The sequence below is a fragment of the Chionomys nivalis genome, chromosome 16 (genome assembly GCF_950005125.1).
Source record: "Chionomys nivalis chromosome 16, mChiNiv1.1, whole genome shotgun sequence".
Classification (NCBI taxonomy): domain Eukaryota; kingdom Metazoa; phylum Chordata; class Mammalia; order Rodentia; family Cricetidae; genus Chionomys; species Chionomys nivalis.
Genome location: NC_080101.1, coordinates 64,796,463 through 64,822,600, shown reverse-complemented (window position 1 = coordinate 64,822,600; position 26,138 = coordinate 64,796,463). Strand labels below are relative to the sequence as shown.

The 26,138-nt window shown below is 36.8% G+C and overlaps 1 protein-coding gene across 6 annotated transcripts in view; it reads right to left on the bottom strand.

Moving 5' to 3' along the window:
• Positions 1 to 680: 680 nt before the first annotated feature.
• Positions 681 to 26,138, bottom strand: part of Lrrcc1 (leucine rich repeat and coiled-coil centrosomal protein 1) — a 38,618-nt gene continuing 13,160 nt past the window's right edge. For 3 of the 6 annotated variants that reach the window (XM_057790285.1, XM_057790284.1, XM_057790287.1), the window contains 10 exons: positions 24,971 to 25,175; positions 23,898 to 24,037; positions 23,023 to 23,224; positions 21,944 to 22,129; positions 20,992 to 21,166; positions 19,981 to 20,144; positions 19,074 to 19,282; positions 18,851 to 18,988; positions 18,048 to 18,183; positions 8,972 to 9,745 (listed from right to left, as the gene is read on the bottom strand). In XM_057790285.1, the coding sequence (XP_057646268.1) occupies positions 9,623 to 9,745; positions 18,048 to 18,183; positions 18,851 to 18,988; positions 19,074 to 19,282; positions 19,981 to 20,144; positions 20,992 to 21,166; positions 21,944 to 22,129; positions 23,023 to 23,224; positions 23,898 to 24,037; positions 24,971 to 25,175 (1,678 nt within the window). In that variant the 3' untranslated portion in view covers positions 8,972 to 9,622. Of the gene's footprint in view, positions 865 to 8,971; positions 9,746 to 18,047; positions 18,184 to 18,850; positions 18,989 to 19,073; positions 19,283 to 19,980; positions 20,145 to 20,991; positions 21,167 to 21,943; positions 22,130 to 23,022; positions 23,225 to 23,897; positions 24,038 to 24,970; positions 25,176 to 26,138 lie in introns of those variants that run through there. The other 3 variants (XM_057790282.1, XM_057790281.1, XM_057790286.1) reach the window with 3 other exon arrangements.

The following is a 26,138-nucleotide window of genomic DNA, read 5'->3' as shown; positions in this document are numbered from 1 at the left end:
TTAGCTCAGGCTACCATACAACATCAGAAATTGACTATCTAAACTATAGAACTTTATAGTCTCATAATCTGAAGGCTGCAAGTCTAAGATCAAGGCCTAGGGATTGCTGAGTTCTAGTTGGGAGCCTCTTCTAGTTTGTGGATGCAGGATCTTTTGCACTGTCTTTGTCTTTGAGAGGATACTGAACAGTTTTACACTTCTGCTTCAACAAAGGCTCCAATGCCAGCATGTAAACCCCAGCCCCGGGAAGACATCTCCAAACAGCTTAAGTGGGGAGGGGTCGGGGGCTTAGAGTTTCAAAAGGTTAGTTTGTGGGAAGCAAGCATACGATTGACTTTATCATAATTATCATGATGGATAATTTTGTAAACACATTTTAATATACTACTTTAGATATTTTTAAAAAGGCAATATGACTAGTGACTCTAAACTTTTGGTTAATAGTTGTGGTTTTCACAGTGAAATTTTCATTTATTTGAATTTGCTGGATTTCAAGTATTAGAGTATTAACAAATTAGCAAACATTTCAATTATCCATAAAAACCTTTTGTGTTTTGTTGACTGATATTCTAAAATAAAAAATTACACTACTGTTTCACAAATTTCAGAGAAAAGACTGTCATAAATGTTTTTTATTCTTTTATTTGTTGTAAAAACATTTGATAGATGTAAAATTTATACACAATCCAGTCTTTTCATGTGGATTGTAATATATAGAGCTGTGCAAATGTCATCTGCATAATTAAACGCAGAAGAATAAATGGGGTACTTAAGTCCAAGCCCTCAGGAGCACATCGGCAGAAGAGGTGAGAACGTGACCTGGAGTCCTGCTTTCCAGTCTCAGTCCGCACGCGCACAGTCACCCTGCGAACAATCAACAGCACAGTGAAAACAAGGATGTTTCTTTCCCACCTAACACTGCTGAGAATGAGATGGAGGGTAAAATGTCCTTTTATTACTGATGGATCTTTTTGAAATTTCTGCTCATTTAAAAACCAGAATACAAATAATCTTAAGACACTACTGGTCACTATTGCACACTGTTCACTTAACAGATATTAGGTGACTAAGAATACACTTTTTGTTCCACTCTGACTTCGATTTCCATGTCCTTTGGCTATAAAGAGAGTTATTGAAAGGGGGCCAGTTACTACACACAAATGCCTGCCCTTTTGGAGAAACACCTCAGATCTCTTTAGCAGATTTTTGTTCACTTGCTAGTCCAGTGGAGCCAGTGTGTATTTCACTGACCTGTGCAGTAATATTTCCACTTTCACCAAATTTGGGGTAGTCACATAAGATTTGTAGGATAGATATTATGATGTGCTGTAATATTACTGAATAAGTTTTAATACATTTCAGAATAATTATGTAATTCAGGAATAGGTTGAGGGATGAATGGCAAGAATTTGACGATGAAAAGAATAATTAGGCCAGAACGTACTGGATTTAAAGTATGTGATATTTGTGGAGAATCACACATGCCATTTTCATATATACAGGATAAATAAAAAATATGTACTCTTCTGTCACAGTAAATATTTAAGAAAATAAAAGTTTTTATTTGATGATGAGAGTAAACTATTTTTTTCTCTTTTTTTTTTGCCTCCCCTCTAGGGGGGTAGGGCAGTGCTTTAGATTGAACTTGGGGCACTGTGAATGCTAAATAAGTACCCAAGCACTGAGTTATGTTCTCAGATGTAACTTAGTATTAAATTATTAATTCTATTTAATGGTCATGAATAATTGCAACTTTCAACTGTTCTCCCTTTAGCTAATAGTCCATCAAAAATTTCTGTATGAACTGTATTACCTCTTTGTTTTAATTTTTCTGAAACTAGATTTGACTATTTTTCCTTTCAAATGCTTATAAAATACAAACATCTGTCTTCTGCATTTTCTTTTATTTTTATGTGCACTGGTGTGAGGGTGCCAGAGTCCCTGGAACTGGACTTACAGACAGTTGTGAACTGCCATGTGGGTGCTGGAGATTGAACCCAGGCCCTCAGGAAGAGCATTCAGTGCTGTTAAGCTCGGAGCCATCTCTCCAGCCAGATAATTACTATAACAAAAAGGGTAGTTAAGGCCAGGTGGTGGTGGTGGCATATGCCTTCCATCCCAGCACTAAGGAGGCAGAGGCAGACAATCTCTGTGAATTTCTAGGCCAACGTGGTCTACAGTGAGTTTCAGGACAGGCTCCAAAATCGCGGAGAAACCCTGTCTCAAAAAAACCAAAACCAAAACCAAAAAAAAAAAAAAAAAAAAAAAGTTAAAAGGTGTTTCAAGCATAGTTAATCTTCTTATGATAAATGACATTGCTTATCGCACACATGGCACAGCACTATGACAGATAATGCAAAGGCCTTTTGAAAGTTTGTATCCTGTAAGTACAAATAGCAAGTGTGGACTGTATGTAAACACACAATTTGCATGCACACAGCACAATGATTTTGTCTTGTACTTCTGCTTTGCCAAAGAGGATACATAATATGTAATTAAAACATGTTGCCCTGGAAGAGTGGCACTGGGAATGTTTTCCATTTTGCCATCCATTTTTAAAGGTAGCAAGCATTCAAAGCTATGGTTTTCATCAAGTCTCTCATCTCTGTTCTCATTTTATTCTCCCATTGCTTTTCCTTGTTCCTTCCCATTCTACAGTTGTTTCTTCCTTTTTGTTCTGCTTTCCTATTACATGTATTCCACTACTGCTTTTCTGACCCCTGTAAAAGTTCTTCATTACCTCCATCTTGATACAAGACTTACAAATATAGAGGCACACATGTAAAGATAATATATATATAAATTTATATATGTAAACATAATTTATACATATATAAATATATAAATTTAGTTCTTGCATGTGAGGGGAAATTGGTATTTTTGAGTCTGTCCTATTTTGCTTAACAATGATTCTAATCACACCCATTTCACTACAAATGTCATTTTTTCTTCCTTTAGAGCTGCATAAAATTCCAGTGTTTATGTACCACATTTTCTTTATCCTTCATCTGTTGATGGCCAATTAGACTGGTTCCATTTCCAAGTAATAGTGACTAATACAGCAATAATCACGTGTATGTTATGCTCAGTTAGAGTCCTTTAGGTATTTATCCAGTGGTGTACAGCTGTTATGTGGCAGGAATCTCCATGCTTTACTTCAAAAGTCCTTGCATGAGATTACATTCTCTCCGATTAGTAAATTAAAGATCCTCTTCCCAGCATCCTTCTCTTCTCCACATCACCAGCCTTTACCTTTTACTTTCTTAAGGATAGCATTCCGACTGGGGCGCTATGGACTAGCAAAGCATTGAAGTTTTGTGCTAAACTTCTGCAGCTCGTTGTATATCTTTCATTTTTACCTCTGCCACCCAGCTTTTGTTTTCTATTTTATAAGCTGTCTTTTCACTCACTCTGATGGTTGTCTCTTTGGCTGTGATGAAGCTTCTTGATTTCATATGATTCCTATTTATTAATAAATTTTGGCGTTATTTCCTCTGCTGTTGGGGTCTTTTCCAGAAATTCTTGCCTCTATACCTTGAAATAAGTTAGCTATGTTTTCCTCTGAAGTTTCAGAATTGTAAATCTTACATAAAGGTCTTGATCCATTTTTTTCATTGATTTTGTGTAGGGTAGTTGATATTGACATACTTTTAGATTCATAAACCAAATTTCCCAGCATCATTTGTAAAGGGTTGTTTCTTCTCTAATGTTTATTCTTGAGAACTTTATCAACTGTTAGGTACTTCTAGCTCTGTGGACTTCCTTCTGAGTCCTCTGAACTGTTCCTTTGCTATGTTGTCTTGTTACTGGACTCTGTAATGTAAATGGGCATCATATTATGGAGCTTGCATTGTTGCTGCCAAGGACTGCTTTAACTACTCAGAGCCTTTTGTGCTTCCACTTGCATTTTAGGATTGTTTCTAGTTCTGTAAAGAATGTCATTGGGTTTGATGAGGGTGCATTTATCTGTAGACTGCTTTTGGTAGAATCGTCATTTTCACAGTATTAGTTCTTCCAGTCCTGGAGCATGGATGATGTTCTTTTGATCTTCTAGTATGTAAAATTATTTCTTTAGTATCCTAGTTTTAATTGTATATGTATTTATACAACTAAATCTGATTCACATTTATTATTTTTTATATTCTATTGAGGCATACAGATTTTAAAAACTGCATGATGTTTATGTGCAAGCACACACATGTGTATTTATGTGGAGGTCAGGGAACAACTTGTGAGAATCAGGTTTTTTTCTTCCACTATGTGAGTCCCAGTGACCAAACTCAGGTACTCAGGTTTAGCACCAAGTGCCTGTACTAGCTGATCCGTCTCACCCGCTCAGCAATGAGAGTTTAATTCTCACCTTCACTAGGGTAGTGTTTATAATCTGATATGTGAACTTGAATCATACATAGTCATGCATAGAAATTATGTATATTAAAATATAAAGGAATCTAATTATGTCATAACAAAAAATTAAGAATATAGTGGAGGGGCTGGAGAGAAGACTTGGCAGTTAAGAGCACTGGCTGCTCTTCCAGAGTCCCTGAGCTCAATTCCTAGCACCCACTTGGCAGCTCACAACATTCAATAACTCCAATACCCTTTTCTGGTCTCCATGGGTACCAGGCATACACATGCTGCACAGATATACATGTAGGCTAAACATTCATACACATAAAATAAAATATAAGAAATAATATACGGGAAACATCTATTTAAGCTCCAGCAGCTCTTAAGTCTATTGTTGTGGATAAAATAGATAACCAGATTGTGGTCACTCACTGAAACTGGTGCTATTGAGACCTCTCTCTCATCCCTTACAGTATGGGTACTGGGCAGCAGAAAAAAGATTCCCAGCAGAAGGAACTACTACAGTTAATTAGGACCACCCTATCATTCCCACTCTCCTGTATGACCATATATGGTAACTCACATGAGTCTGTCAACTGAACAATTACCATAGTATTGCAACGTTGTTTTTATCCCACTGTATGTACATTTCTCATTATTTGTTACTTTACTTGTCTTGTAATAATAATATTAACCCACAGATATTTAGCATTATCCACATCAGTGATGTGTAAATGGTACCAGAGTTGGGTGACTGCTCTGTATTCCCAGACACCTTGACAAAGTGTGAGGAGTTAAGCTGTTATCCTTCAAAACATTCAGGACATTGCCCCATGCACAAGTATATTGGGATCCCCAAGGGTAACAGTGAGTTATCTTTACTAGTTATTATTCAAATTATTCAACTAGCCATCTGAATCTAACATCTCAGTTTGAGAGAAGCTCAGCAGTCTTGGAGAGTGAATCACGGCTTTGGGAATTTGGTTAGTTGTATAACTTCCATGTAGAGAAGTAAGTGCATATTAGAACTCAAGTTCATAACAAAGTGCCTAAGGTCCAAAGACCACTAAGTTTATTTGAGGTACTTTAAGTCAAGAATTTAGATCCAAAGATAAATTTCTGGATAGAGAATTATTGAAGAAAATCCCCTAGATTCAGAAAACCAAGTGATTCCTAAAACTTCTGATATTTCAGTGAATGTATAAATTATCTGACATTCCTCCTCCCAACCAATGGGTTGCTGACACTGCTTCTAATCTACCATAATCTACATTCCCATTATGAAATTAAGTGTTCCATTCCTCCTTCTCACAGATAGGGGAGCCCAGATACTGCCAACAAGCAGAAATATGTACTCAGGATTACACACTTGGATATTTGCTTCCATAGGGCACACCAAGGTACCACAGCCTTCCTCAAACATCCTCCATATTGTAGCACCCATGTTGATAAATCTGAGCCAACGAAATTCTGAGCTTACCACCAGATAGAAAACTTATGAATGCACGAAACTGGAAGTATCAGGCATTGGTTTAGAAAACAACCAGACTTACTGTCGGCTACCATTTGAACTCACGTATCATATTTAATTGAATATTAAAGAAAAAGCACAGGAATTGCATATAATTCCTTGTTCATAATGCTTATGAACAGATCTTAACCTGAAGTAGAAATTATGTTTATCTGAGATTTGAAATAGTAGCAAAAGCAGAGTCAAAAGGATGAGCTACATTATACTGTAATGACAAACTGCAACCCTCAACTATCATTTGCACTAAAATCTTACTGCACAGAATCATTTGTATAGCCTATCCAACCATAATCAAACCACACAAATAGACCAAGACTTGATTTGACAAATAGTACTACTAATGACATTTGTGATCTGGGGTAGCAGAAATATTGTTCTGGTAAATCGTTCTATCAAAGAAGATGTTATAGTGGTGGTGGCACACACCTTTAATCCCAGGACTCGGGAGGCAGAGGCAGGCGAATCTCTGGGAGTTCGAGGCTAGCCTGGTCTACAAGAGCTAGTTCTGCGTCAAGCACCAAAGCTACAGACAAACCTTGTCTCAAAAAAAAACAACAAAAAAAAAAACAACAAAAAAAACCAAAAAAACAAAAAACAAAAAAAAAGGCGTTATCTGAGGTGAAAGCAGGCAAATCAGTATGACAGCTGTACAGAAACCTCCAGCAGAGATGTAAAGGCCCTACTCAGAGCAGATACTTAAGAACTTTGTCTCACAAAGCAGTGATAGGTCCAGAGCTAAAGTTAACTGCAGAGCTCTGGGTCAGCTAATGCTTCCTACATGTGAACAGAACATAAACTCCTATCACCCCATGCTCCTGTTTCAAAGGTAGGAGAGGTGTGCTGAGCATGTGAGGCTGCGCTGGGGCCTGAGAATTTTTGTATGCTTAAGAAGTTGCCAAGTTATATTCTCTTGGTTCTTTGATCACATTTTGAACAGCTAAATTCTAAACTATGACTCAATTATGCTATTTTCCAGAACACAAAAGAACAACAAAAAAAAATCAGTTTGCACTGTCTTTATACATAATACTGACAACATGAAGATCAACACCAGGAAGGTGATATCACACACTATAAACACTGTATTAATAAAGTCAAATACACTTAACATGTTGATTCCTCCTGATCCAACTCTAAGTGGTGCCCCTTTCCATCTCTCTAGATGCCATTCTTATTCTCCTGAGGGGAGTATCTGAGTATTTTGAACTGCCAACACTGTAGAAAAATGATCCAATCTGGCCATAAAATACAGTAAATAACTTGTATTTTCTAATATTGATGATTTCAAAATGGGAAATTTGAACAACATGTCTCCTGTCCTCTATAGTAACAGGAGACACCTTACAAGAACATATTTATGAAATTCTCAAGTTAGACATGATTTCCAGTCATTAATTGGTTTCATCTGATAAACTGATGAGTTACATTTACTACACCTATTAGAGTGGTTAGCTTGAATTTCTCCATTGTTTCAAATAAACTCAATCCCTTTGGGGAAAGCTTTGAGGGTGGCTGTATGCAAGTTCAAGAGATTCTACTTCAAGAAACCTGGGTCTGGGTCTCTTCTAGATCTGCCTCTCCCACTAGGTATCTTCTGATTTGTGGCCTGCTTAAGGGTTAGTAACTAGACTCCTAGTATTCTGATGTCATGAATGGGAGCTGGATGGATGGTGTCCTTCCCTTCTTGGCTATGATTATCAACCATAATGGAGCCTAATTTCAGAACTCATGCATAACCCTAACAGCTTGTCCACTCGGTGAGACTACATCCTTTGGCCAGAAGCAAAGGGAAGAAACCTGACTTGCCCACACCCACAACCATCTATGGAGTTTCCCTATGCTGAACTGGAGCTGCAGAAAATGCAGTCCCTGCAACATGGTCCAGGCCTTTGCGATTGTTTCTGAGGTTTTTGTTGAATACTTCTTTTATTGCTGTACCTAATTAGGACTACTTCTAGAAGTTTTAAAACACTTTTACCATCAAGATTATTTTTTTGGGAAGGTCAGTAAACTCCTTGTAGTCATTCAAATGTAGAGTCTCCAATGTGGTTCACCTACTTGAGTCTCCTGGTGGTGAGTTGTATGCATGGCATTATGCCTAGATTTGGCATTTTAATGATTTGGGGGAGGGGTTACTTTCCTAGTTAATACTCTACTGATTATTGTATGCATTTGAGCACTAATCATCTTCAATTCAATGCTACTGTAATATGAACAAAACACACACTATAGTTACCAGCTTCTGGTATTTCCTGCTATCTTCTATGGTATAAATTCAACAAGAGTAATTTCTGCCAACTAGCCAAAATTCTAATCTTTTATATAAAAATTTACCTTTTGTAGTAAACCATTTCCTTTGGTGGGTTTGAGTTGTCAGATATAATTTCCTTTCTACCTTAGTTTCTTTGGCATCTTTCTTACAGAGTTGACTGACAATGTATTTTGTAAGTCTTCATTAATGTACGAATGTCTTTCAGCTATTTTGAATTCTTTCCAACCTGTATTGTTTATGGTAAGAATTCTCTTGTTCCCTTCCAAATTTCTCGAAGTGTAGCTGACATTGTAAGGGTGAAATTCTTTTATAATGATTTTTTTATTAAAAATTTATCTGTTGGGCCGGGCAGTGGTGGTGCACACTGTTAATCCCAGCACTCAGTTCGAGGACAGTCTGTTCTCTAAGAGCTAGTTCCAGGACAGGCTCCAAAGCTACAAAGAAACCCTGTCTTGAAAAATAAAAGAAAAACAAACAAACAAAAAATTATCTCGGTTAATTATTTAAAATCAAATTTAGTAGGTTTGCAGCTATTCTTTATCTTGCTTCCAAGATGCCTATTACATGTTGGTTTCTCTGATATTAGGCCAGACTGCAGTATTTTGCTGAGCTATAAGAGCACACAAGACCCTTTCCTTTAAGAACACTTATTATTTGGGTTTTACTTACTTTTTAAAATTTAGTTTACTAATGATACTAGTTTTCAAATGTGTTACATTTTCTTCCTATCAGAAAAGGCACAGGAGTATATTTTCCAGTATAAGAGGTGACGGCAGTGACATAGCAATTCAAGACATGCTAGGAAATGAAGTGTTCCAGTTGCAAAGTCAGAAGTCTCTTCATGCAGTGACTGAAAGTGTGGATGATGGTAGGACTGAGTGCTCTTTTAGATCAGACAATATTTATAAAAGTATAAATGTCATCTTTAATGAAACAAATACACCAGAAAAGAGACTGAGCATGTGGAGATAGCTACACCTGATTTCTGAATGACAACATTTTTTTTTCAAATCATATAGATTTTAAATTTTTGGCTACATGTTATAGATGCTTTGAAATAACAGAGCTACATCAATTAAAGAATAACCCATAAATATAATTAGTTCTGCACTAGCACAAGTTAACAAGAATAATTACTTTCTCTCCTCTCCCCTTTACTCAAATTCTAACCTTCCTTTACAAGTCTGTAAATAAACATGCAATTACCAACAAGGTACATACAGGACAAAGACAAGAAAAAGTGCTTGAAGTCTAGTTATTATGACAGGTTATTCTAATATATATAATTATCAATAGTTTATTATAAAAACCCTACACATACAATTATTTCATCAAGTCTCTTAAAACTTCATAATAAAATGTGTAGAAAGAGACATTTCAAAGTCATAGCAGTTACTACGGTTACAGTATTTAATTATTTGTACAATAGGCATGTTGGTCCATTTCAATTAAATTTGTTCCCACAAACATCACATTTCTTTCTGAATTTCACTTAGAGCACAAGCAAGTTGCTTAATTTTTCCTTCCATTATTTTTTTGTTCTTGCATGTTTCTTCCAGAAGTCCTCGCATTTCTTCTTCAACTTGCTGAACCTAAACCAATGTATACATTTTACATTTTAATTTTCTAAAAAAAAATTTAAGTGCACTTTGAAAGTCAATGATGTATTTTATGTACTCTATAATTTGTGATCATTAAATGAAGTTAGCAAGATGCAACTTTTTTTCAAATGATAAAACTGAAAACTATATAAAGTACTTTCAAGTGTATTACCTATTTAGTCTGAAGAGTCTCCTGAAAAAAATAAAGCAATGTGTTTACCTGCATTTTGAGCTTAGAAAATGTGAAATCTCTGTTTTATAGAGAGAACAGAAACCCAGTTTTCTGATTCCAACATTCCACTGCTCTGACCTGCCTGCCAATGCTGAGTTCAACTTAAAAAATTCACCCCTTAAAGATCTCCAACTCACACAACTTCCCTCCTAAAGCAATTTCTCTTCAATTCGGCCCCTCTACCCTTTCTAAAGGTCTGTCTTTCACCTTTGAAATATAATTTTACCATCCACTTGTAGCCCACATTCCCCTAAGACCCCTGTATGACATACTACAGACTTCTGATTGATTCTTCTATGTAGCTCACCATGTCTGACACAGCTAACTACGACTACTTTCTTCTATCACTTCATTCCTCACCTCCTTGATACAGATCTCCTAATTTCGTTTCCTTTAGAAAATGACTTTTCCTAATTTATTTTTTTAGATTCATTTTTATTATTTTATGTGCATGTGTGTTTTGCCTGCATACATATACGTTTACCACAATCATGCTTAGTGCTAATGGAGGTCAGAAAAGGGCATTGATTCCTTGGGACCAGAGTTATAGTTGATTGTGAGCCACCATGTGGGTGCTGGGGACCAAGCTTGGGTGCTCTCCAACAGTCTAGTGCTCTCAACCTTAGAGCCAACTCTCCAGTTCCAACTTTTCCTAATTTAAATTGTTACCTTGGTCTGTGATGCTTCAGGATCTATATACTTCCTGTGTCTGATTATTTTAAGCTCTAATTCTATTTTTCTAGTTTTTTTTTAATTTAAAGTAATTTTGTTGCTTTAATACACAAGACAAATTTACGCCATTAAGAACAGAGACTGTGGATGACTCTTAATTTCAGCTGGATGGAAGGACCCACTTAATCTTATAATAAGGAGCCAATTGGTGAATCCGGCTCTATCCGAATCAGGTAGAATTTAGCATCCATGTCCTTTTTGTTCATTTCAGAGGCTTGGGAACAGGAACTTCTTTCTTAGTTAAATGGCAGAGATCTTCAGGATGATCAGGAGCAAGGCCTTTGGACTTAAGAATTCTCAAGAACTCATTACATCATGAAATATACCATGTAGTACCAGGAAGTCCCTCAGAACCATCCTGAAAAGAGAAGCTTGTAACTTCTAACACAATACAAACTTAACCGTGTAATAAACCTCAGGCAGCAGGACTCCCCAGAGTCTGTCTGTTAAAAACCAGCATAAGAAAGTATTTCTTGCTTTTTGTCTGTGAGGTCCTTGGAACTCTGCAAGAGACCCTGCTCCCGTGCTGAGGAGAACTGGAGAGGTGAGTAAGGGGCCACACGGCCAGGCAGCCTTGGAACCCCCAACACAGCCTGCTTCAGGACTGAGGGGACTAGAGAGCCAGCGGGGCGTGTTCCTGCCTCTGCGACGACTTTGTCCCATCCCACCCAGGCCCCAAACCCGCCTTTTTGTCTGAGAGGTCCTTGGAACCCTGCAAGAGACCCTGCTCCCATGCTGAGGGGAACCTCAGAGTTGAGTAAGGGCCCACACAGCCAGGCATCCTGAAGTGCTACTCTCTGGGACAGTCCTGGGGCACGGAATCTGGGCCACCTCCAATTCCTAAGCTTTTCTGGCCATCCAGCGGAGAGTGCTCCTGCTGCTTTCTTTACCTCATCCCACCCTGCCGCAAACCCACCTTTTCATCTCTGAGGTCCTTGAAACCCCCAACACAGCCTGCTTTAGGGCTAAGGGGATCTGAGAGCCTGCAGCAGTGCTGAGGGGACCTACTAGAGGGCAGACCAAGAAAAACTCCCCAGTACTCAGTCTGCCACAGCAAGGATTGGACCAAGACACTAAGACTCTGCTGGCCTCATATGAAGGAAGAGATGGGTAGGTGCCAATGCAAGAATTCCTCCAACATTCTGAAAAGCAACATGGTAACACCAGAATCCAGCGAACAGGAAGACTTGAACATCCTAACCCAGAAGAAGTAGAAGAAATCGACTTTAAATGTAACCTTATGAAAATGATGGAGACCTAAATGAAAAACTCCCTCAAAGAAATGGAAGAGATGACAAACAAAAAGTTAGAAGAAATGAATAAATCCCTCAAAGATACCCAAGAAAACCAAGAAAAAGCAATCAAACAGGTAAAGGTAACAGTTCAAGACTTGAAGACCGAAAGGAAGGTAATAAAAAACAAACTGAAGGATGGCTGGATATGGAAAATCTGGGTAAACGAACAGGGACTACAGATACAAGTATAACCAACAAAATACAAGAGAGAAGAAAGAATATCAGGTGCTGAAGATACTATTGGGTAAATAGACTCATTGATCAAAGAAAACATCAAATGCAACAAATTTTTAACACAAAACATCCCAGAAATCTGGGACACAATAAAAAGACCAAACCTAAGAATAATAAGGGTAGAAGAAGGAGAAAACTCCAGCTCAAAGGCCCAGAAAAATATATTAAACAAAATTATAGGAGAAAACTTTCCCAACCTAAAGAAGGATATCCCTATGAAGGTACAAGAAGCTTACAGACCACCAAATAGACTGAATAAAAAAAAAAAAAAACCAACAAAAAAAAAAACCCCATCCTTTCGTCATATAATAATCAAAACACAAAACATACAGAATTAAAGAAAGAATTTTAAGAGCTGCAAAGGAAAATGGTCAAGTAACATATAAAGGTAAACCTATCATAATTACACCTGACTTCTCAATGGAAACCATGAAAGCCAGAAAGTCTTGGATAGATGTGTTGAAGACACTAAGAGACTGTGGATTCAAGCCCAGACTACTATACGCAGCAAAGCTTTCTTTCACCATCGATGGAGAAAACAAGATTTTCTATGACAAAAACAGATTTAAAAATATGTAGCCACAAAGCCAGCCTTACAGAAAGTACTAGAAGGAAAACCTCAACACAAGGAAGCCAACAATACCCACAATAGCATAGACATCTGAGAACCCTCCACCAACACAACTCAAAAAAGGGAAACACACAAACACTACAACTAAAAAACAACCAGAGTTAACAACCACTGCTCATTAATATCACTTAATATTAATGGACTCAATTCATCTATAAAAGGACACAGGTTAAGAGAATGGATATGAAAACAGGATCCAGCATTCTGTTGTTTACAAGAAACACACCTCAACCTCAAAGACAGACACTACCTCAGAGTAAAGGGTTGGGAAAAGGTTTTCCAATCAAATGAACCTAAGAAACAAGTGGCTGTGGCTATCCTAATATCTAACAAAATTGATTTCAAACGAAAATCAGTCAGAAGAGATGGAGATGGACACTTTATACTCATAACAAGAACAATTCATCAAAATGAAGTCTCAATCTTGAATATCTATGCTCCTAATATAAAAGCACCCACATATGTAAAAGAAACATTACTAGAACTCAAATCACACATCAAACCCCACTCACTAATAGTAGGAGATTTGAACACTCCTCTCTCACCAATGGACAGGTCAATTAGACAGAAACCTAACAGAGAAATAAGAGAACTAACAGAGGTAATGAATAAAACGGACTTAACAGACATCTATAAAACATTCCACCCAAATAGGAAAGAATATAACTTCTTCTCAGAACCTCATGGAACCTTCTCAAAAAATGATCACATACTCGGTAACAAAGCAAACATCCACAGACACACACACACAAAATTTAGTAACCACCTGTGTGTTATCAGATCACCATGGAGTAAAGTTAGAATTCAGCAACAATATTACCCATAGAAAGTGTATAAACTCATGGGAACTGAACAGTAAACTACTGAACCACCCCTGGGTCAAGGAAGAAATAAAGAAAGAAATTAAAGTCTTCCTTGAATTCAACAAAAATGAAGACACAATATACCCAAACCTATGGGACACTATGAAAGCAGTGCTAAGAGGAAAGTTCATAGCACTAAGTGCCCACATAAAGAAAACAGAGAAAGCTCACATTAGAGACTTAACAGCACACCTGAAAGCTCTAGAAAAAAAAGAAGCAGACTCACCCAGGAGGAGTAGAAGACTGAAAATAATCAAACTGAGGGCTGAAATCAACAAAATAGAAACACAGAAAATAATCCAAAGAATCAATGAAACAAAAAGCTCATTCTTTGAGAAAATCAACAAGATTGACAAACCCACATCCAAACTAATCAAAAGGCAGAGAGAGAACACTAAAATTAACAAGATCAGAAATGAAAAGGGGGACTTAACAACAGACATTGAGGAAATTCAGAGAATCATTTGTTCTTATTACAAAAGCCTGTACTCCACAAAATTGGAAAGAAATGGACAATTTTTTTTAGATAAATACCATGAACGAAAAGTAAATCAAGACCAGGTGAGCAATTTAAATAGACCTATAACTTGCAAGGAAATAGAAGCTGTCATCAAAAACCTCCCAACAAAAAAAGCCCAGGGCCAGATAATTTTAGTACAGAATTCTACCAGAACTTCCCAGAAGAGCTAATACCTATACTCCCTAATGTGGTCCACATAATAGAAACAGAAAGAGTCATTGCCAAACTCTTTTTATGAAGCTACAGTTACTCTGATACCAAAACCACAAAAAGGCTCAACCAAGAAAGAGAACTACATACCAATCTCACTCATGAACATCAATGCAATTTATAGATTCAATGCAATCCCCTTCAAGGTCCCATCAAAATTCTTCACAGATCTTGAGAGGACAATAATCAACTTTATATGAAAAAACAAAAAACCCAGGATAGCCAAAACAATTTTATACAATAAAGGAACTTCTGGAGGCATTACCATCCCTGACTTCAAACTCTATTACAGAGCCACAGTAATGAAAACAGCTTGGTATTGGCATAAAAATAGAGATGTTGACCAATGGAATCGAATCGAATACCCGGATATTAATCCACAAACCTATGAACACCTGATTTTCGACAAAGGAGCTAAAAGTATACAATGGAGGAAAGAAAACATCTTTGACAAATGATGCTGGCATAACTGGATGTCAACCTGTAGAAGAATGAAAATAGATCCATATCTGTCCCCATGCACAAAACGTAAGTCCAAATGGATTAAAGACCTCAATATCAATCTGAACACACTGAACCTGATAGAAGAGAAGGTGGGAAGTAGTCTGCAATACATGGCACAGGAGACCACTTCCTATGTATAACCCCAGTAGCACAGACAATAAGAGCCACAATGAATAAATGGGACCGCCTGAAACTGAGAAGCTTCTGGAAAGCAAAGGACACTGTCATTAAGACAAAAAGGCAACCCACTGAATGGGAGAAGATCTTCACCAACCCCGCATCAGACAAAGGTCTGATCTCCAAAATATATAAAGAACTCAAGAAACTAGACATTAAAACTCTAAATAACCCAATTAAAAATTGGGTACTGAACTGAACATTGAATTGTCAACAGAAGAATTTCAAAAGGCCAGAAGATACTTAAGGACATGTTCAACTTCCTTAGCTATCAGGGAAATGCAAATCAAAACAACTTTGAGATACCATCTTACACCTGTCAGAATAGCTAAGATCAAAAGCACCAATGATAACCTATGATGGAGAGGATGTGGAGTAAGGGGAACACACTCATTCACTGCTGGTGGAAATGCAAACTTGTACAAACACTTTGGTAATCAGTGTGGAGGTTTCTCAGAAAATTAGGAGTCAACCTACCTCAGGATCCAGCAATATCACTCTTGGGAATATACCCAAAAGATGCCCAATTATACTACAAAAGCGTTTGTTCAACTATGTTCATAGCAGCATTATTTGTAATAGCCAGAACCTAGAAACAACCTAGATACCCCTCAATGGAAAAATGGATAAAGAAATTGTGGCACATCTACACATTAGGGTTCTACTCAGTGGTAAAAAACAATGACATCTTGAATTTTGCATGCAAATGGATGGAAGTAGAAAACATCTTGAGTGAGATAGCCCAGACCCAAAAATATGAATATGGTATGTACTCACTCATTAGTGGATTCTAGCCATAAACAAAGGACATTGAGCCTATAGTTTGCAATCCTAGAGTACCTAAGTAATAAGGTGAACCCAAAGAAAAACATATATAGATCCTCCTGGAAATTGGAAGCAGACAAGATTGCCAGGCAAAAGTTGGGAGCATGGGGGTGGGGGTGTGTTGGGGGTGAGAGGGAGAGAGAAGGGAGAAGGGGAGGGTTGGGAAGAGCTTGGGGGAGTGGGATGGATGAGATGAAGGAAGGACAGATACGGCAGCAGAGAAGAAGATATCTTAATTAAGGAAGGCATTGTGGGGTTGGCAAGAGGCTTGACTCTAGAGTGGTTTCCAGGAGTCCACAGGCATGTCCCCAGCTCGGACCCTGGGCAGTGAAGGAGAGAGTTCTTGAGAGTGATGACTATCTTGAATATCACCATAGAACCTTCGACTGGCGACAGATGGAGACAGAGACCCACATGTGAGTACTAGACTGAGCTCCCAAGGTCCAGTTGAAGAGCAGAAGGAGGGAGAATATGTCCAAAGAAGTCAGGACCACGGGGGGTTTATCCACCCATTGAGACAGTGTGCTTGAAATAATGTGAGCTCACCAAAGCCAGGTGGACTGGGATCAAACTGGACCCTCTGAATGTGGCTGACAATTGGGGCAGATTGAGAAGCCAATGATAATGGCACTGGGATTTGTCTCTACTGCATGTACTGGCTTTTTGGGATCCTAATCTATTTGCATGCACAACTTCCTAAGCCTGGATGGAGGGGAGAGGACCTTGGACTTCCCACAGTGCAGGGTATCCTGCCCTCTCTTTGGACTGGAGAGGGAGTGGAGGAAAGTGAGTAGGGGAGCGGGAGAGAAGTGGGAGGAGGGGAGCAAGTGGGAATTTTGATTGGTATTATTTATAAAGTAATAATAAAAAAAAGCATTTCTTCAACTCTTTACCAAATCATGTTGGTAGTAGGTCCAACATCATCCTCAGTATTTTCAGCCAAAAGCCTAATTCCTGTTTTATTGCACAGAGCACTTTTATATCATGTTAAATAAATACCTGAAACCACCACTGACTTCATCAAGTGAAATAACTTAGTCATTATTCCCATGAACTATTATTTATATAAGACCGTTTTCTCTAAGGGTAACTCTACTTAAACCACATTCTAATTGAGAATGACTTTGTGTCTGTCTTTAAGACTTACTTATTTATGTGTGCATGAGGTGGTATGTGTCTACATGAGTATGTGAATGTATGCTGAGGTCAGATTAGGGCAGTGGATCCCTCAGAGCTGTAGTTACTGGCATTTATAGGGTGTGGTAACCTGGCTTTTGCTATGTGGATAACAGTATCTGAACTCTGAGCCTCATGATTTTCCAGTGCTCTTAACAGTTGAGCCATCTTTCCAGTTCCTCCCCTTCTTTTGGATAGATATCTTTCTATTTAGCCCAGTCTGGCAGGAACATTTCATCTTCCTCCCTCATCTTAAATACTACGATTACAGGATAAGCATACACCACTGTGTTTTCTGCCCTTGCACGCTTTTTGGTTGCTCATTTATGAATCTTACACACCTTCCTTCTGTTTGCTTTTTTCCATTACTACTTGAAAATTAATGAAAAGTTCTTATGTATTTTTGAATCTTGTGGATCTCAGCAGAATGGTCATATTGGAATATTTGTGTGATTGTTAGAATACCTTGGTTTGACCATTTTCCTTCTGAGGTAAAGTACCTGCTGTCTTATTTGACAGCACCAGGAACTCATTCTCATCAAGATGACAAAGCTGATTTAAGACCCAATGAATAGGGAAGCGATAGCTGAGAACTTTCTCAAGGCAGTGGTAGACTGCATTTACACTTTTTCCTTGCCATAACCAAAGGGAAATTCACAGAAGCCTGCCAAGATCGTGGACAAGTGCAATTGGGATCCAACTTAGGACTTAGTTCACTGGAGTTATTACCAAGAAATGACCCCAAGTGGTGCCTGGATGCAGAACAACTTTGACAATGTGTTCTTCAGTAGTTATAGCATTAAAATGTGTAGCTTCTTCTAATTTTCAAAAATCTAATTTTTTAACTATAATCATTTAATATTGATTTTTAAAGTAAATCTTAACTCACAGTACCTTTAAATTCGCACAATCAATATATTTCTGCTTCTCATTTGTTAGTTGTATTATTTCAGCTTGATGAGCTTCAACAATTGCATCAACTTGTTTCTTAAAAGCATCATCCATGCTTTGAAGCTTTTCTAGTGCATCCCTTAAAAAAAAAAAGGAGAAAATACCCCATGCATATGGGTAACAGATTATAAGTGGGCTTTTTCTTAGGTGTAGTGAGAAGTCATCTGCAGACAGTTATTAATAACACTCTGCATCTTGAAATCAGAACCAGCCATTACATTGTAATACCCATTTCCACAGAAACCTCTATCTTACAAATTATTTTTAAAATAGATTTATATATTAAAAGGTAAATCCTTATATCCTACTGAGTATAGAACAAAACTAAAAAATTGCAGTTAGCTACGTAGTTTTTTTGATCTCTTTTAAAATATTTCACTTCCTCACTTTATGCAGGCTAATTGTTATTTAAATCTACACTGCTCTTGGCACTCAAGTGACTATCTGAATTCCATTTACACCAAGCAAGATTTTATTCAGATAGTAACAGTAATGTTAGTAATAAAATGTACATATAATAATTACTATGTTTCAGGGACTATGCTATATGGAGAAATATATATTTATCACGTTATGGGGGGACTATTACTTTCTATTTTATAGATGGCATGAAAATAATTCTCTTAGCAAATTAATTATATCCGCCATTACTTTGGCATCTTTTTCTTTCTTTACATGTGTTTTACCAAGCCCGTGCAGTATGTATGTTTAAAGGGATCCCACATCCTTCATGACTTATTGCTTACTTTTGTAGCTCAAGGCTTTTGTCTCTCTCTGCTTTAAGTTTCTTTTCCTTGTTTTCAAATTTTTCTTTGACTTCTTTTACTTGTGTTTCAAGATGACAGAGTAGTTCTCCTTTATCATGCCATTTCTGATTTAATGTGCTAAAAAGACAGGAAATAACTTTAAAAGCGATGAACATGAAATCATTAATCTAAAACTTTCTCAGTGGCAAGTATTATACAATACCTGTAAGCTTTTCTGATTTCTTCAAGTTCTAATTCCTTTGTTTTCAACTGTTGTTTTAGTTTTTCCTTTCTCTCATTGTGTCTTTCTAATTTTTCAATCACATTATCTAGTTGTGAACATTTTTCATTAAGTTGCTCTTGAGTACATTTTTCTACGAAAGTGATCTTTTCTTGTAATAATTTGATTTGGTCATCTTTTTCTTGTAAGCACTTTAAAAAAATCAGTAATTTATTTTAGATGTTGCATATGGTAAAAGTTAAGACCTAAAAGGATATCGAACATAACATTATATATAATACTAAATTTTCTTGTCATGGCTAATCTTTTACAGATGCCTCATGTTCTCTTATTTCAAAGGCAATAATAAGCCAGGCATTGTGCCACATGCCTTTAATCCCAGCACTCAAGGCAGTGGCAGGCAGATCTCTGTGAGTTTCAGGATAGTTTGTTTCCTTGCCACCCAGGAATACATAGACCCTGTCTCAAAAAACAGTAAAAACAACAACAATAAAAAAATCAAATTAAGATTCAATTTAATAAGTACCACATAGTACTTTTGAGTGCAAGGTAAAAAACATTAAAAGGAAACATGATATTCTTTCTCTCTTTAAAATTTACAACAATTAGCTGGTTGGTGGTGGTGCATGCCTTTAGTCTCAGCACTCAGGATGCAGACACAGGCGAATCTCTGTGAGGTCGAGGCCAGTCTGGCCTGCAGACAGAGTTCCAAAACAGGCTCCAAAGCTACAGAGAAACACTGTCTTGAAAAACAAAACAAAACAAAAAAACCCAAAAGCCCAAAACCAACCAAACAAAAAAAAACTACAACAATTGAAGATTAAAAATATAAATTATTATTTTTAAATCTGACATCAGCCTTTTTCCCAAAAGAAAACATTAAGCTTACATCTTTTAATTTTCTGATGGTTTCAGTTTGGTCCTCGATGATTTTGCACTTTATTCTCAAGGCATCACAGTCACTTTCATGGCTTTTTCTCAGAGATTCATTCTCTCTGCATAAATTTTCAATTTGGGCTTCTAATTTCCCACGACTCTGAGCTAGTGACGATCCTAAGAAACAAATGCCAGTTAGAAACAACACACCTTGGGAATTTTTGTACTTTATGAAAACCTAGCCTAATAAGGAGAAAAACTGAAAAATCATATTTAAAACCCAAAGCATACAATAATGCAAATCAACAGGAAGGAAAGTTTTCTAAATATTTCAGCTATTATAAACCCTATATAGGTAAGATGGAGCAAACACAATCACATTAAAAATTACTATAGAATAAATAAATAATACTTTGTTTTAAACAGTACCTAACAATTCAAAATTTCCAAGCTATTTGTAAATGTTGAGATATGGTTTTTAATTTTCCTTTGCTATGTAACAATCAGAAAAGGAACAAGACTAAGAATTTACAATGTATATAGGTTTTCATTCATACAAAATTTTACTTCTGTCCATGCAAAATACAGTAAAGGTCACAAATATGAATACTCATTTTAGATGTTACTATTAATATAGAAGAGTATCACCACAGTATCCCGTGAAAATATAAATTTTTACTGTTTTTATATATCAGTGAAAAATAAATTCAAATAGAATAAAGGTATCAAAGCACCATTCCCTCATCTGCTCTTGAGTAACTTTCTTTCTCATCTTCCGGGGCGGCAGCAGCTACAGGCATGTACTGCCATTCCTGGGCACTTTAACAACTTAACTGCTGGAATGATTTCTTACTTCCTGAGAGGTGTGTGTTCCTCTCTGGCTGGTAAATGCATATTTATCCTACCAGATAAAGCACTGCTTTTACCTTACATTTCAGAGACAGAAAAACACCTTTTTACTTCAATATCGACATGTATTGCTTTCTCACAAAGGCTATGTTCCATCTAAAAACTTGAGACTTACCCTGATGTGCTAGTTCATGTCCCCATACTTTTCGTTCTGTCCTTAAACCATAGATCAGTGACTCCTTGGCTGCTAGCTCAGAAATAAGCTGCGTTTTTTCATGCTTAAGAATTTCTATTTGAATGCTCTTCTGCTTGTCATCTTCAATCAAAATTTCCAGAGTGTTGATTTGATTCTATATACCCCCAAAACACAAAATCACCAATTATTTCACTTAATTATAAACATTAAAATTATATACATTATAAATTTTTATTAAAGTACACTTCTTTTTTACATCTTTAAGCAATTAAAAAGTAAATATTACCAAAATTTACACCAAGTTTTAAGACACATGCACAAATGCCAACATCTAAAAAGCTATTTTCTAAAGCTTTTACTCTATAATTGTTAAAGAGAAAAAGTGAACCTACAATTGTCAAAATTTCTCATGAAATATTTAAATTATCTATAACTTTACAAAAGTTGAGTTCTTAGGTGAAAGAATACAAATATTAATAGACATGAATTTAAAGTCTAATTAATACCATTAACACAAGTGGCACTTCTCAAACCTTAACACCTTTTGGGTATCACGTGCAACTGGTAACACCTTCATAAAAGTAAATTTACTTAAGTAATTTATTTACATATTTTATTTATTTTTTTGAGACAGAGTATCATTATGTTTACCCTAAGAATCTAGAACTCAAAATGTAGACCCAGGATGGACTCTAATTCAGAGATCCCTCTGACTGGTTCTGTCTCCTAAGAGCTGGGCTCAAAGTGTGCATCACTGTACCTGACACACTTAGATATTTTGATGAAAGCAATATCATCTATGAAATCATTAACTTCACAAGGTATACGTTCATCAAGAACATCTCCAAATTAATCCTGAGTACCCCGACCTGCACTGCTCACACTTGAGGTGATGCGAAAGCTCCAAGGAAATGACACTCCAGACTCTTGCCTGTAAATTCGCGGCTGCTTCCTGTTTCAATTTGGAGACTTCTGAGAGTTTTGTCTTTTGTTCCTTCACCATACAGGTCAGATCTTTAATTAAAGATGATGATTCATTTTCTTTGCGTTGAGCCCAAATAAGAGCATGTTTGCTCTTGGCTAACTCAGTTGCAACATCTTCAAAACCATCTTGAACCTATATTTCAAAATCATACTATAAACAGCAGCTTCCCAAATAGAAAATATTGCATCTAGAAACAGTTTACAATTTTAATTTAAAAACCTTGCATTTTAGCAAAACAAAAATCAGAGGTAGTTTGTTTCCATCTACTAATTCCCAGCAGATAAAACACAGACCCAAGGGGTTTGCTCCTCACTTGTTTAGTTACCCAAGAAACTAAGTAGTGAGTGTAAGAACCAAGATCCATTGGTATGACACATACTCACGGAGCAGTTGCTATAGGACAGCCACTGTTTGGCACTGCAGTGTACTAATGGAGAAAACAGACTAAATTGTCTTGTAGTAGTTAGGGACTAGCAGTATACCAACAGGAAGAAACTATGCATCATGAAACTATATAGAAAACATAAGCTTAGAGGGATGTAAAGTACTGTAAGAGGAATGTTCAATTTTAAATGACATTGTTATTGAGAAGTTACCAGCAGACAACAAGGATGTAAATGTACATAGGGACGGTGTTCTGGGCATGAAGTGCTTTGAGGAACAGTATAATACGTGTGATGGGAGCAGCATGAGTAGAGGGGGAAATGGCAAGAACATGAAGTCAGCTACAACAGAGTTCTGATTATCGTTCTGAATAAAATGAAGGGCAAATTAGTTGAGAAGTGGTATAACATCTAACTTACATGTTAATACAAAGTTGGTAAGAAAGACTATATTCTAAAAATAACACTACAAAAAGCTCATAAAGTACTCATTATGGAGTATCAGAGAAAAAGGAGTCAATGTTGGCATTAGTTTTTGGCATAAGCACTTAGAAGACTGAGAATAGCATTAACAGAGATGGAAAGACTGTAAGATTCTAAAATGTGGTTCTCTTATCAATAGAGCTACACATCAATTCTTACATCTTTAAATCTTCTGGCTTCAACAGTTAAAGCAATACGAAATTCGTTTTCTAAATCCAAATACTGCTGGTTTAATATATCAATTTTTTCTTGGTATTCTTTTACTTCTTGCTCATGCTTTCTTTCTTCTTTGGACATTTCTTTAGCTAATGCATCCTGAAACTCTGCATCACTGAAAAACTCCCTAGTTTCAATTTCTTTCCTGGAATGGAAACCAAAGCAATACAGTTCATGAAAATAAAACTTCAAAGGTCCTTAAATAGCCTTCAACATTTCGCATCACCTAAGGTTAATGGAAGATCAGTTCTTTGCTTTAAAACACAAAAATGTATAGACAGAGAAAGTTCATAGTCTATTGCTTTAAAGAATAAATACTGAGTAGTCTTACAATAGTTATTTGGAAGTTAACAGCTACCTCTCTACAGGATGGGCAATTTTTGTTAAGATTGAAGAAATATAGAAATAAGGTGCATTATTTATAAGAATCTTCTTTTCATGCTGACACCAAAGCCACACATTTGTTTTTCAGTTGCTATTTCTAAAGGACTGAATTTAATAGAGGTGGAAATATGTTTTTTCTTAATTCTGATTTTAATCCTTTTTTTCACTACATTGATTGGCTGACAGATTGCGTGTTTTATCATACATAGATGTCATAGGATAACCTGCAGGAGCCGGTTTTCCTTGTGTCACAAGGGTCCCAGGAATTATACTTGTCAGGTTTTGGTGTTGAGCCATGTTGCCAGCCCTCCATGAGTTAATTCTGTCAGACGTCACTAAATGGTCAATTGCTGAGTAGGAAGGAGGGTGGACAGAACCAGAAATTTCCTTTTACACTTATGAATATCAATATTGTCTTAATATGCTTCATTCACCTGTGTTCCTCTTCTTTCAACGCCAGAAGTTCATGAAGTTGTTGCACTTGCTCCTTTTCTTGGTGAAGAGAAGTTCGAAGTAAGTTTATTTCTCGATCGGCAGCCGAGGCTTTAAGCTCCACCTCTTGGATAAGTCTCATCTGAACGAGGTACGAACGATTACAAGAGTCCCACAGTTATTCCCCTGCCTACAGGTCTGCAGTTAGTTGTAGTCTCATTTGTGTGTCATACATATGGTGGCAGCACTAACAGTCACTGCCCTGCTTCTACTTTATATTTGGTTAGTTTGTTTAAAGGCCAAGGGCAGTTTCATTAGTTTAAAAGAAAAGCCACAGGGCAGGCAAGCTGTAGACCCTGGCAGCTACCTGGAGGGGAAGATGGAGAAGGGAAAAGTCATGCCTTTTGGAGTTAGGTACAGAGGTCAAACAAGCAGGCTGCCAGACACATGGTGAGTGAGAGTGCTTTGGGGTGTGCTGACGTTCAGCATGTTAGGGAGAACATGACTAAGATCAGTATCTGAGAGAAAAGGGAAAGTCCTTATACAGAAAAGCTGGCAGACCTAAGAGCTTCGAGAGCTAGCAAGGAGCTTCATGGCCACCCCTGCAACTACCAACTTGTATTTTATGGCAGCTCCTCTACATGTTGATTAAATACATGACTTGATAACTGAGCTGTTTTCAAACTTTACTGAATTAAGAATGATATTGTCAGACCAAGTTGAAACATCAAATATACTGACATCAATTATTATTGATTTGCATCACGTTTTGACAGGTTCCATGACAAAAGCATGAAAGTGAAAACTCTTTCAAGTACCTCACAGATTTGAAAGCTATCTCTCAAAAATATGAGCCTACCTACCTGCAATATTTCTGTCAACTCTTATAATTGCTTTATGTAAGTACTGATAGAATAAAGACACAATCCACAGGCTGTGTGAATGCTATATAAAAAACAACAGTGACTTAATTTCTGCATAGAGCCCGTATCTTCTGAGTTTACTATAATATTCAATTAGGTTCAGGGAGGAAGCCATGAATCTGTTCATCCACATCATGGATCCATTCAGATACCTGTGCCTGCTGCTGCTGTGCTTTCTGCTTCTCCATTTTTTCCAATGCCTTTTCCAGGGTTCTCAAGTGTTTGATGTGATCTTCCTGTTGATCTTGTGCTTTTATTAGTTCAATAGTTAGCTTTTTAACTTCATTTTGAAGTCTGTGAACTATAATTTCAAGTTGAGCCTTGGAATGTCTCTCTTTAAAAATAACATCCTTTAGCCTGAAGCATAAATTATATATGCAATCGTAAGAATGTTACATGTACAAAAATAATGAAAACTGAAATCAATGCTAAGGCTTAAAATAGTGATCAGTATCTGAAATAATATATGCATTTGTCCTGACTCTGAAACTAACATTTTGCTGTAACAAAAAAAACATTGGTCATAAAATAAAGAAACTTAGATAAACTTTATTATTTCACAGCAATACTTTACCCCTAGTGTGTCTCAACTTTGGGCTAGATGTGAAGTTTTTAAAAGCATTTGGTATAAATAAGGTATAGTCACCACCCTCAAGGGAGATCAGTATCAGAGGAGATATATAATTTAAGATTCAGAATCAAGAAGATATTGATACCAATTGGCTTTGAGAAAAAGGTGGTAGAACAATTATTTCTAGTTTTGGAAGGTGACAGAATATTAATGGCACACCATTTACTAAGTAAAGAATACAGAGTAAGAAGCAAGATGCTCCTTTCTCAGGATGGGCTAACCTGAAAACACACAAAATATAGGAAAGGGACTTCTGCTAACTCATTAGATCAACAAGTCTATTGTCCAAAGAGGTTGGAACAATAAAGATACTATAATAAATGAGATTTACTCTGTTGACATAACATTATTCATAGTATGATCCCTAGCCTTCAGACTAGGCGATGGATATGAGATACACACAATAACATCAAGAGCTGTGAGGCATTAATCTCAAGATACCAAACAAACATGGGTGTAGATAAAAGCGGAGTCAGAACAACTGAGACTGACTTCTCAAGAGAGCAACGAACATGGACCATTGACGTCAGGTACAAACGAGAGACTGTATAGAGCTAGAAAGGAAGTGTGTTTCAAACATCCCAAATTCAATGAAATCCAGAGAGCAGTTGAGATTAGCTTCTATTAAGTGTATTTAATTAATACCTATACTATGAAATAAAACAAAAATTATTCATATATAGCCCCAA